The sequence below is a fragment of the Thermobia domestica genome, chromosome 3 (genome assembly GCF_964235325.1).
Source record: "Thermobia domestica chromosome 3, izTheDome1.hap1.1, whole genome shotgun sequence".
NCBI lineage: Eukaryota > Metazoa > Arthropoda > Insecta > Zygentoma > Lepismatidae > Thermobia > Thermobia domestica.
In genome coordinates this window covers 247,395,130-247,408,196 of record NC_137456.1, presented here as the reverse complement: position 1 = coordinate 247,408,196, position 13,067 = coordinate 247,395,130, and the positions used below count along the sequence as shown (strand labels likewise).

The following is a 13,067-nucleotide window of genomic DNA, read 5'->3' as shown; positions in this document are numbered from 1 at the left end:
TTTGATTTTTTTTTCCATAAGATTGACCTACACTTTATAAGATCTATCAATTTAAAGAAAAAAATTAACAGAAAATAGCTTAATAATAGGTATACAAATAGTTAGTCCTTGTAATTAATCCAGAAGAAATTCTTGATTAACCTTTCCTGAATTCTACAGATGAAGGTCACCAGTTAATGAAAAATTTACACTAGTAATATCATTTCGAAAAGCATAAGAAATTGAATCAGATCATTCAATAAACAATGCATTCATATATCAGCAAAAAGTAAGGAATATACAATGCATAGCTATCATCATTGGTATATATGCCGCTACCAGTACTTCTATTGGTATATACGTGAAGGACAAGCTCTTTTTTCTGTGATTTCGAGTAGCACAAACATCCTATAATATATCAGCACGAAAATAAAGGACTTACAATGCATAGCTATCGTTACTTCTATACTTCTATCAGTATATACATGACAAGGATAAACAGTTAATGCTTCATTACATTCATGAGCACCGGTAACGCCTTTTTTGTAAAAAGAAATAATTTGACAAAGATGACAGCATTAAGAAAAATACATCCGAATATTACAGTTTTGGGTATCGATTAATTCCGAAAATCGCACTCATTATAAGAGATCATTACTCAAACACTCATAGCTGCTTTGAATTTGAGCGAATCGTTTCCGTTATCACATATATCCTCTTTACATTTCACTATCAAATTTCTATGAGGAAAAATGTTAAGATGAGGTTGACGTGCACTGTTTAAGACAAATCACTTTCTACATGAAATATTAACACAGAAATACATTAACAATAGCTAACAAACAGTTATTCATGCCAATATTAACATAATCTATACTGTTAAAAATTTTCGGGAGATTACTGCAAAAAGCCACGCAACCAGCTTCCGAAGGAACTCCCACTTATGTTTGTCAGAAATATGGGAGATGTTTTTGTTTTCAGGACTAAAGCTGAGGCACAATCAGAAACCCTTCTACAAAGTCAGTAAAGTGTAGCCCCAGCTTTACTCCTGTAAATATAAACACCTCCCATGTTTCTGACCAACGTAGCTGAGAGTTTCTCCGGAAGTTGGGTGCCTGTTTTTTCCCAGTAATCTCTAGAAAATTTCAACAGTGTAGAAGAAACTCTTGATTAGTTTTCTTTGAATTGTTCTACGAGTAAAGTTCACCAGTCAATAAAAAATTTGTATCGTACAACTTATGACATTGTTAATTTTACAATACACTACAATACTGAATTGGTTCCAGAAATCTTGCAAGTCATTTACTGGTGGCGGAAAATGACCACGCGGTTAAGGAAGTTACGAACTTTGTCGCTTAAACGACTTCGATTTACTTCCTTCGCAGCGTGATATAACCTAATATGGAAATATTTCTTTGCAACTAATTTTATTAGCAAGGCGATGTGTCCATCCAAAGGCCCTAATTCCTTACTATGTTCACTTAGACATTCAAATACTTCATCATGTACCAGCATACATACTTTTAGCGGCACAGATAATACAAGTTTCTTGCGTGTAAACTCATTTAAATTGCACTGCCTAATAACCTTTTCAGTGCATTCACAGATTTTCACCACATCATTTGACGGTACAGTAAGACCTCCTCTATTTTTTAGTTTCACAAACGCATAATTATCCTCAAACCCATTATGTGCATACAATGCTGAAATGCACTTTTCGCAATGAACTTGCTTTTCCAAAGACTTGACAACAAACCCTGCAATATATGGAACGACAGAAATAATAAATGGTGACAACGAAATATTTCCAAGCAAATCGCACACATCTTGATAAAATTCGGGTTCTGTAGTAGGGTCAGTATCTTCTCTGTATCTGGAATCTTCAACAATTTTTGAATTCTCAGGATCAGTAGTTGATGGGACACTAAGCATATCAATGTTACGTAATTCACAATTTCCGCGAGAGGAGGCTAGCACTCGACTTCCTAACAGAAGTTTCTTCATGGCTGCTTTGAACTGCCTACAAGTGGGATTGTTATTACAACCGCAGAGTCTTCTGACCATTCCAAAGAACAATTCAATGTGATCCTGACTTAATTTGTATGTCAGCAGGTAACTCATCTTGCCGGAGACAACCAATTTTGTGTACAGTTCTTCTGCACTTTGAATACAAACCAGGAATCCAATGAATGCAGTCCTTTTCTTAGAAGATATCAGTAGTATGTGGTTTTCGTCACGCAAAGATCTTATATAGTCTGCAGCTTCTTTCAAAAATGGTTTCCACTCGATCTCATTACTCGTGCGTAAAGGTGCTTTGTATGTCATACATATTGGGCTTTTCGAATTTAGTGTATCAAATAGCCTATCAAAGATCCTGATAAATTTACAGGTAGGCCCAACGTTTCTAAATTCGGGGAGATGGAGTTCATTCTCGCAAAATTCTAGCGCATCTGCTACAGAAGAACTTAGTGTTTGTGTGGCCAGTTTGACTTTCATTCTTTGCTTGTGCCAAAATAGGTGAGCTTTGGTTAACTTATTTGCTAAACGAAGCCCTTCTGAGGTCTGAACTTCGTTCAGTGCTTCGATCAATTCCCAGCGTATGATTTGTCCTTCACCATCAATCAAGATCTTTTTTTCCGCAAAGCAGTTCCTCACGAGTTTAATCATATGACACGGGTCAGGAAACACGTTGATACTTTTGGAGTTGTCTGAAGGGTTTGGAAAACTACATTTTAAGTTACCTGCATCTGAAAAGTCGGCACCAAGATCTTTTACCATACTGAAATTTGATGAAGCTCCATCAAATGTTAATGCTTGAACTTCAACTTCTATTTCATACAATCTGTTGACGCATTTACGCGTAATATTTGCACGTTCACTTCCATTCAAAGAATCTATGAAATAATATGCACAAGGAATTTTCTACGAATCGTTCAAAGCCACAACCATATAGACCGCAGCGTTTTTTGCTTCTGGCATACTCTCATCACTCACTCCAGTACCGCAATCTACGTAACCAGACAATTCTTCTCCAGTAAATTCGACATGTTGTTTTATTGCCATGTCATCTACAACTAATGACACTTGAATGGATTTGTTTTGTTGTTTCGCTATTTGCACCTTTTCTTTCATTGCATTGAAGGCTTCTTCACATAGTCCAGGATTTCCATTCATTGAAGAGTACCATTTTTTTAAAGTCCGTGGATGTGGTAACACATAGTTGAATGTTTTACGAACATACGCATATGCAGCTGGGGAATAGAAGTCAAGTGTTAAAGCAAAACTTCGGAGAGCTGGATCAAATTTTTTGTTACCCGACGGACTCAAGAGCGACTTCACCACTGCATTCCCTTCAACACTGAGGGGTACTGATTTTAACAACATTTCTAAAGTACCTTCTGTTATCATACACTTCTCTCTAAGATTTTGCACAATATCCTGAATACTTGCACATTTTTCTCTAAGACGTTTATTCTTCAAGTACAATGCTTTCATCTTCTTTCTGGATTCCATACATTTGGTTTCTGTTTCAAATAACTTCCTTTTCAAAAGTTTTTTTCGTGGTGTTAATTCCGTTCCACTGCAAGAAGGGTCAAGTGACTGTGTATCAACATTAGAAACACCATGGGAAGGCTGCTTTAAGGTAGGTAAAGTTGTGTTACACGACTCCAACACCATATTACGACTGTCGACTTGCCTGGGAATTAACTTGCTTGATTGAATAATCTCACGCTGAATGCTCTGATCTTCAAAATCTACACATCGGACGTTTGGAGGTTTCCACTTTTTTGTTGCCTGAAACAATGTAACAAAAATCAATGAGTGTTGACATTTTAAAAAAAAGATAAATCAATACATAAAAAAATATTATTACGTCTATAGAGGTGCCATGAGATTTTGAGAAATTTCCAAATTTTAAAACTAGTATGCAAAATTAAACTTTACGGAATAGATTTAAATACAACTAAAATATTGATTTGATGATAAAACTGGAGGAAGACCGTCTCCTCTTGAACCTAGTCGAGAAATAACTTAATAGTAACGTATCTGGGAATTGTGGTAATAACCACGTGCCCTTGCAAAAAGCCGCTTGGCGTGCTTGAATATTTTGGGGGCTGTTGGGCTGTAATTTCTTCTGTATTAAACAAAAAAACAATTTCAGCCCGTATATATGTTAACACTCGAAGCTTAAGAAATGTAATATACGTAGCTTCAAAAACACAGTGCACTTTAAAAAAGTTCAGTTGATCCTGAATTTTGCTTCTCCGGCCTCACCGGTTTGGGTTAGGCACTTGTAAGTAAATAGATTTGGCGGCCATATGGGATTTAAGATAGTGATTTGTCCAAAATTTCTCGTTTTTCTGTAATACTCTTCAAAATCACATATTCGCCCCAAATTTCCAGAGATAGCCATGTGCCTTCCCTCGCAAAAAAAAAGTATTTTTCGGGTTGAAACCAACAGAAAAATCATACCTGGATTTCTGAATTTTTGTGTTAGTGTACCTAGGTATTATCAGTACAACTAAGCTGATCACATTCAAAGTGATTTTTACGAGATTTTGGACACGTTAATGAGAAAATAAAGCAGCATTAACAGCAAAAATCTGTCGTGAAACGCGCTAGGGAAACTCCTGTAATAGAGCGTACAAAGCATCGGAAGTGAATACTTCAACAATAAAGCCATTAATTTACGTTGGAAGATATTTAATTTCAATTAAGACATTTTGAAACATTTACTTTGTAAAACCTGAACTGTTTTTTTGTTAATTCTTTTAAATTAATTTTCAGGAAAGAACAGTCACGAAACGTGGTCGGGAAATTTCTGTAATTGAAAGCACAAAGCATCTGAAGTGAACTTCAACCATTTATTTTACGCTGGAAAATATTTAATTCCATATAAGACATTTTTAAACATTAATTTTGCAACACATGAATTATATCTTTGTTTTAAATAAATATATTTGGTATTAATATTTGCCAAACGTCACTGAGGCTCCTGGGACGACTCGATCTAAATATGTTCGTTTGTCTGTCTGTACCACGCTACAGGATGCAGTTTACGATCTTTCAAGTTGAAATTTTGAGGGTAAAAGCACAAGACATTCCAAATTCGCTGTATAGATTTTGGCGGTGATAAAACGTAAAATTTCAAAATGGCGGCCTTTCTTTTTTTTAAAAAAAGTTAACAAAGTCGCTGCTGATTGTAACAATGACAATCTTGAAATAAAAATCATATTTTAACACTTTTACCCCAAAGATATTTAAATATTCCACGAAAACTCAATTAAACCAGAAAAAAAACATATGAGCAAAGGTGGGCTGGGTTTCTTCAAAAAGACTGTTTTTTTCTCAAACCCTGTTGATTTCATTCCTCTACGTGCAGCAGTTTAGCCTGTGAGTTTATATCAATTTTTGAATGTGTAAATCAGTGGTCATGGGACTTTATAGGAAGAATATTACATACACACTAGGATGATACATATAGGTCATATTTTGTACTAGCAAAATGACTTTCAATAACATACTAAGAATTTCGGAATCCTCTACACTTTCGAAACGGATTATCTCGGAAGTCAGAAAATGTGACTTCACATTGGCCCAATAATAGGAAGCAGCACTTGCCTATGGGTATTTGCTCATGAGCAAGCTGAGTATGAAGTACCTGCTCTTTGGTTTGGTATAGGACTAAATAAAACTTCTCCATTGTGGCGGAGCAAATGCCTCGTGAAAAGAAGCAAGTGCTCAATGAACTTACTCTTCTGTCTCCTTTTTTACAACAAAGGGCAACAGAGTTTTCTAATATTTCTCACACGGAAAAACTTTCGCGTTGAAAACCCTTCGTAAACAAAATAAGACAGATACTGAGGAATTTAAAAAATCTTAAGTACATTAAGAAAAAAAACTCGGTTTTATTCATACCAAACCTAGAGCATTTGCTCTGCAGCCAAGTACGTCGATCATCTGCTCATGAGTATCCTGAGAAAAATTATTTTTACTTATTTGGAACAGAGCAGATACCTGGAAATTGTAAAATCTGAGCATTTGCTCACTTTTATTTATACGGCCCATTATCTGCACCTGAGCTTTTCATATAGCGTTAAGCATGACTAACGGTGATATCCGGTCATTAGTGATTGTCTTCCCCCATTATACCAGTAAATCTGTATTGATTTTAGAACGAAACAACTACACTAGGAAAGTAAGTGGTTTTCATTGAACAGACACTATTCAAATGAGCCTGCCAAGTTAAGTGTTAAACACTTTTATCTTGTAAGAGATAATTTGTTCGATCCCGTAACAGTAAGAATTTCTAAACCATAGATATTTAAAATGAAATTCACCTCGCCTAATCTTTCACCAGTACAGAGCAAGGTAAAGTAGCCTACTTTCAGGTCATTTTTTCTGCCAATAGCAGCCTTCAATTATCCATGTCCACCTTCTTCCTTGTAGATGAAATTTGCAATACGCAAACTCCATATACTTATAGAAATAAACAAGATATGCAATTATGAAATTTGCTAAAATTCAACCTATTATTGTTCAGATTTGACGAAAAGTTTATGACACATATAAGGTTCCAATCTCAACAAACTTAATAATATAAGCAATTAAAGAATTACGACATGGGATTTTTTTTGTTGAAAATACTGCCGGTTAAATACACTATTACTGTATCATGTGTATGTGTGCGATTAATTTTTTAACACGTTTACATACACACTGTAAGAAATAGAGCTTTTGTTTTGAATTAATCTGATTTACGTTTGATAGGGTACTGTAGCAAACAGTTCTGCAAACTACAGATACATTATCAACCGATTCCAGGGAAACGGCTGGATAGCACCGCTGCTGTAATTCAAAACATGCATTTTACTTACCTTCTTTAAATGTTCTGGATTAGCTGGAAATATTGTTGGGACTGATCCACTCCTCAGTCGCACGGTCTGTCCGGTACGATCAAAACATTCATTACTAAAATGCTCAGAACACACAAGCTGAAACTTTGAAGGTTTCCAATTTTTTCTATTGATTGCTTTTACCCACAAGTTCAATAAATCAGGATTCTTTGGGAATCTGTAAATAAAAACAAGATTGATTAGTTGTACCATAATGACAACCGTACTCGGTTAATGACTATCTAAGCCAAAATAACAATAATAATAATAAACAATTAGCACAATAGGCCTATGAAAAGCTGGGACAAAATACTGTATCACCTCGTTGGAATTTCCGTAATTTGTTATTCTATTCCAGACATCTGGCATTCTGCATCTTGGTCTGCTACCATTATTATTATTATTATTATAACAATAATAATAATGCTTTATTACAGAAACTCCAGAGATCATCTGGAGCATTACAATCGTCAACAATTTTACTACATCCACATATAATGTATAAAAGTTACAATTAAATCTTCAACAATTTAACCATTTCAAACTCGTTTATCCAGGTAGCTCGCCAATTTGCGTCACGACACTGGGTCGCAACTCCAGTGGGGATCAAATATTTGTTTGTTTTGTTGGAGTTTATCATTCTTCTTCAGCACTGAGACTATACAGAGACGGAATCTACTGCTTAACGTAGGATTCAAACCAGTACTCGGATTTTATTAGAAGCGATAAACTCACAGCGAGATTTAAACCTCCGACCATACGCGTCCAAGGCGAGCGCTCTAGCATAGGTCCCGTTGGCAATTGAACCTAAATTTCGTGGATTAGCAATTAACACCCACTTGCATCTGACACAGCACACCGTCGGAAACGCTGGGTTCTCCTTAGTAATAAAATTTGAAGCTTGAGAAATACCAACAAATCTGCAATATCGCTTTGTCGCTCGCTCGCTTGCTTGCTTTCTGTATGACATGACTTTTATACGTTTGGCCAAAAAGATTTTACTAAAATAGCGCCAATGGAGAAGGGGTAATCGAAGCCGAAAGCGGCTGGACAACCAGGCCTCACTCCGATTGACCAAGCATACAGCGAAGGCAATAATGACATATGTGATGAAACATTACTCCTTCTTGAGTCACACTGTACATAATGAACTGCGCCAAGTATTACCTAGGTTCCACCTTCAGTCAACTTTCCGTCCCTCACTTTTGACTTGAACGTTCATAATAATGTTTGCTATATGGGCGTTAGACTCTTTAAGTTATAAGCCCTTTGGTAGAGTTATTTTTCAGAAGCAAGTAGTTTCCGCCTTTAAATGGCCTCTTTGCTAGGAAACCTGAAACTTCAAAAGCGTATTTTCTTATCATTAACATCCTACTTTCTATGACCCCTGCAAATCGAAAAACTCTTGTTCTTGTATATCATGTATCTGGCAGCGCATTCGTGACGCGGATCTTGGCTTGAGGGACAGATGATTATTTGTAAATTTGAAATAGCGATATAATCGTACTCCAAAAATGTAGGTTTTTAGGCTGCTTCGGTCGTTGTGAGGAGGGCCTTTAGGCGTAAAAGGTAAAAAGAAAATCACTTACCTATGAAAGCTTACTGAAGGACTCGTGTTGTTTACTCTGTTGACACATCCAAAAGCGGCACAGCTTCTCACCATCTTGTACAAAATTGTATCGCAATATTTTGATTTTGTTCTGTGACTCCTCCAGAACTCTTTTAATTCGTTGGTCTTCACTTCAATATCTTTTTGGCCTGAAACAATAAATTAAAATCACTAACCTATCGACTAAATCAAGGAATTTTACAAAATACCAGCAGTATCTCTCGTGTCAGAATTTCACCCAAGTTTATAGTGAAAAATCGGTGTTTCTAACCTAATTTCTGTGTTGACATACGCAGTTATATGAAGTACACCACAACAAAATTTAATATTTCTATTAGCCCTTTACCAAGGGAAGGAGAGTTTGTCAAACAAACAACCAATATAAGCGAGAAATATTGAAGATTGTCAGATTGGCAAATATTGATATCAAATATATTAACTGAAAACAAAGATATAATTTATGTTTTGTAAAATAAATGGTTTTATTGTTGGAAGTTCACTTCCGATACTCTGTGCGTTCAATTACGGATATTTTACGAGCACTTTTTTTCTTTCGAAAATGCAGCTTTATTTACTCATGTATTTGTCCAAAATCTAGTAAAAATCACTTTCAATGAGATCAGCCTAGTTGCATCAATAATATACTACCCAAAATATCAAAATTCCAGGTGGGTTTTAAGAGGTCCAACCCGGAAAAACCTGGTGTTTTTTCTGAGGATGTGAATGAGAATGGTGAAATGAGAATGCGGGAGGAAACTGGAGAACCCGAGGAAAACTGAGAGCACGTTGTTGTCCACTAAAAGCTCAAGTTTGAATTTGACATGGTTTGAACCAGGGACCCTACCTTTAAGAGTACTCTACCACTGAGCTACGATGCTCTACTGTTTCGCTTTATAGCCAGTAGTGGCGTTAAAATCGACTAGTGTTGCCAATGTTCTTCAAGAAAAAATATTCCAACAGTTAAAAAACTGCTACATTAGTATCATTTACACTGTCAACTTTGTCGAAGAGTGAAGGACCTCAAATGTCTTATAAGCGTGTAGTGGGTGAGAGTAGTCGGAGTAAGACGTGTTTAAGAGCGTGTTTAACGTATTGTTTATGCGTATAAATAATGGTGCGAACCCCCCAGTTGGGAGCTCTGTAATTTGTAATACGAAACCATAGGCAATGCTGTATGTGAGAAGTGCGTGAACTTCACAACCCTGCGAAACTTGCCAATAAGTAACATTTTGTTCCTTTACCTTTTAGAAAATACTATACTTACTAATGGTAAACATATGATGGGCTAGTTATCTACACCTCTGCCATATATTGTATTACTTGTCATATTTTTCAGCGCTCTGCTCTTGAGGTATTTAACAGTTTAATCCCTCAAATGGTGCAGATGAAAGAAAAGTGGAAGTCAAGAAAATCTGTGGAAGGCAAACTTGGAACAAGTGCGTAAAAATTACCGTAGATTTTGAACAATACCAAATGCAACAACCCTTTACGTTATCCGTTCTACGCTTTACAACACTAAATCAGAAATCATTATTTTTGATGGTAAATCGTAACGCCTGTTATTTTTAACTAACAAATACCACCAATATAAACATATATATAATACTGTACACGAAATATAAAGGGTTTCCTCAAGCAGACGGTTCCACCAAATAGAAAATTGATAGGTGAAACATTTTTCGTGAGGGAATGGAAGTGTGAATATAAGTAATTACTGGCAGTGCACGCATATTGAAATGAATTTTTAGTTATAGTGAAAGTATTGTATGTGTAAGTGTCCTCTTCCACTGTCCTCGTTTATGCGTATAGCCTCTGTCGCTGACGCGTTTGCTCCCTACGGAAGCATCCTCTCGGGCCCCCTTGCTGCGCTTCTGCTCAGACTCGATTGCATAGCGGCAAGGTTCTAGAACATAGGCCCCCTCCCATTTAGTTGTAATAAAGACAGAAATCAACGTGTCCTGTGGGGCTCTAACCTGCCTCCACTCGCTGGCGCTCGCTCAGCAATACTCTGTGAATTAAAATTTCTCACTTTGGTACAGAAAGGAACCAACCTAGGTACTAATCTTTATGGGGGGGAACTGTGTTCTAGAACATTCTCTAAAAACTACAGTGCATAAAACACGAACTTGGGTAAATGTTTAGTATTGGGGGGCCAAGAGTGGCAAAATACAGTAGACTTCTACAATTTACAGGAGACATGAGTTTATAGTGGTGTTCAAGTAGTGAAGACAGTATCGTACAGAATTTTATGTAGGCAGTATGGGACCTGTTCCAACTATAAAGGCAAGTGGTAGTGATTGTCCATTTCATGTCGAGAACAGAACCTAACGAACCCCTGCGGACCTTCTCACCTGTTACTACTACTACTACTACACTACATATGCTATGGATCCTAATTTAAGGTATGAACACATACAACGACCGAATCGGAATAAAATATCGGAAAAAAATAGGTGAAAAAGCTGCTCCCCCAAAGCTTAAACCATAGCTCTAACTTGTGCTAGGTGGCCACTAAAAGGCACGAATGCTATGCAAGGGAGGGTTCTAGAACACAGGTCCCCCATATAGGTTAGTAGCAAGGTTGATTTCTTTCTGTACCAGTCTAAATTTTAATTCACAGAGTATTGCCGAGAGAGCGCCAGCGAGTGGAGGCGTGTTAGAGCCCCGCAGGGCACGTTGATTTCTGTCTTTATTACAGCTAAATGGGAGGGGGACCTGTATTCTAGATTGTACAGAGCCCTCCTGAAGTCAATCTACAATTAGTAATGGAGCTTCTTATTCAGTGCATGCTCCGCTAAAAGAAATACAAAGCTCCAATCTATCCTGAAAATGTAATATATGTGTAAAAATTTGGTAGAACCGTCTGCTAAAGTGAACGTGAACTCATTTACAAATAACTTTTTTTTTGTACAGAATATCGATAAAAACGCGCGACGTGTATGAGAGATATGTCTATTGCTGCTTTTAACATTGAGTGAGGATGATTTTATCCAGTAATTGACATCATTAGCAATTTTTAACATAGACAAAGTAGGCCTACTCCCTCCACAATCATACAGTTTCCTTGCCAAGGTGTCACAAAACATTCGTAGGTTCTATAATTTTAGCAAAATTACCAACAACTCATAAACATACAATTTAATAAATAAGCAAACTTAATAACAGTTTGATAATTCTCTAGGTAAGACTTTAGGAGCTTTTTGACACTGTAAATGCAATGCATATGCCTATTCACCCAATATTATTACAAGTACACAATCACGTTTTATTATTTATTTAAACCTTAAAGAAAAGAAAATAACCTACCTTTGAAATATTAAGAAATTCCAAAGAAAGTTTATTCATTCGGCATAAAATTCTCTTCTGAAGACGGATAATCTACACACAACACAAATATACATAATCATTATCGCCTATTCCCTTCACAATATGGCGGATCGATTCGATTTTTGCGAGTTCGATACCATCTAAGATCTCGCATTAGGGCACCTCTAGGTCTATATGTCTATATATTATCTCAATGGTTTGAACTCATAAACATGTGATTGATAGTGTATCGATCCAAACCACTCGACCGTTTTGCAGGCCTTTTGCACTTATTCTTTTTCCTTTTGTGAAAGCAGTTTACTGTTCCATACTCGCTTTTGTTTATTCCGATACGACTATGAGTTCTCAGTAAATATTTGGACGTTACAGCTCTTGCAATGTATAAAAGTGTTTTTAGAATAAATCACAATCGATATTATGTCCTAATAACATACGTAAAACAGGTTGAATTCGTGAAATGATTGAGGTTAGACTGAGCGTAAATGTTTTCATAGTTAGGAGCCTGGATATGCAAACCCGCTTAACGTGGGGATTTAATTTTGTGAAATTTGGTACGTGTAGGTATGTACATCATTAGACATAATATACATATAGATAGGTAATTATTTGTGCAATTTTGTTTGCACTATCTTCCAGTTTGTGTGTAAAATTGTGCAATTTGGACGGAAGGTGTGTGTAATTTCGCTTACCGTGTCTGGCAACACTGCGTTCAACACAATTGCCTCGGTATTAGTGCGAGCACAACTAAATTTTGGCTCAAACATACACTGGATTACTTTGGAAGTGCAGTCCATAGATTTGAAACTATGGTAATGTTGTACAGTGTGATACGCGAACGTCCCTTCTGTGGCAGCTAATTTGAGCTCATTTTCACCGAAACTTTCACTTCTAAAAAACGCTGTTATGGAGGAGCTGGACGCTTTAGAACTCACAGCACTTTTGTGTTTCATACTATTCACTTGATGTTTAATGTCTGACCGTCCTCCGTGACTAATATTTAATGTAGAGGAACATGTGTTGCAGCGTACGTCAGAATCAGAAATGGTTCTCTTCAGAAATTGATATTCTGGTAGGAGGGAAGATAAACGGGCCCTCGGATTTTCGGTTCAAAATTGATCACAACGTCTTCCTTAGGTCCCAAATAGTGTTTTCTGAAAATTTCAGACCGCGGAAACTTCAAAAAGGTGCTCAAAATTACGACAGAATTTACTATACATGGGCAGGGAAGATAAACGGGCCCTCCGATTTTCGGTTCA

General features: G+C 36.6%; 1 protein-coding gene across 1 annotated transcript; it reads right to left on the bottom strand.

Moving 5' to 3' along the window:
• LOC145681004 (THAP domain-containing protein 2-like) lies at positions 1 to 11,999 on the bottom strand. Its single transcript, XM_081752270.1, has 4 exons — positions 11,791 to 11,999; positions 8,465 to 8,633; positions 6,858 to 7,053; positions 1 to 3,774 (listed from the first exon to the last, which is right to left on the bottom strand). The coding sequence occupies exons 2-4, from the start codon at positions 8,536 to 8,538 to the stop codon at positions 2,902 to 2,904; spliced, it is 1,143 nt and encodes a 380-aa protein (XP_081608396.1). The 5' UTR covers positions 8,539 to 8,633; positions 11,791 to 11,999; the 3' UTR covers positions 1 to 2,901.
• Between the last annotated feature and the right edge of the window lie 1,068 nt (positions 12,000 to 13,067).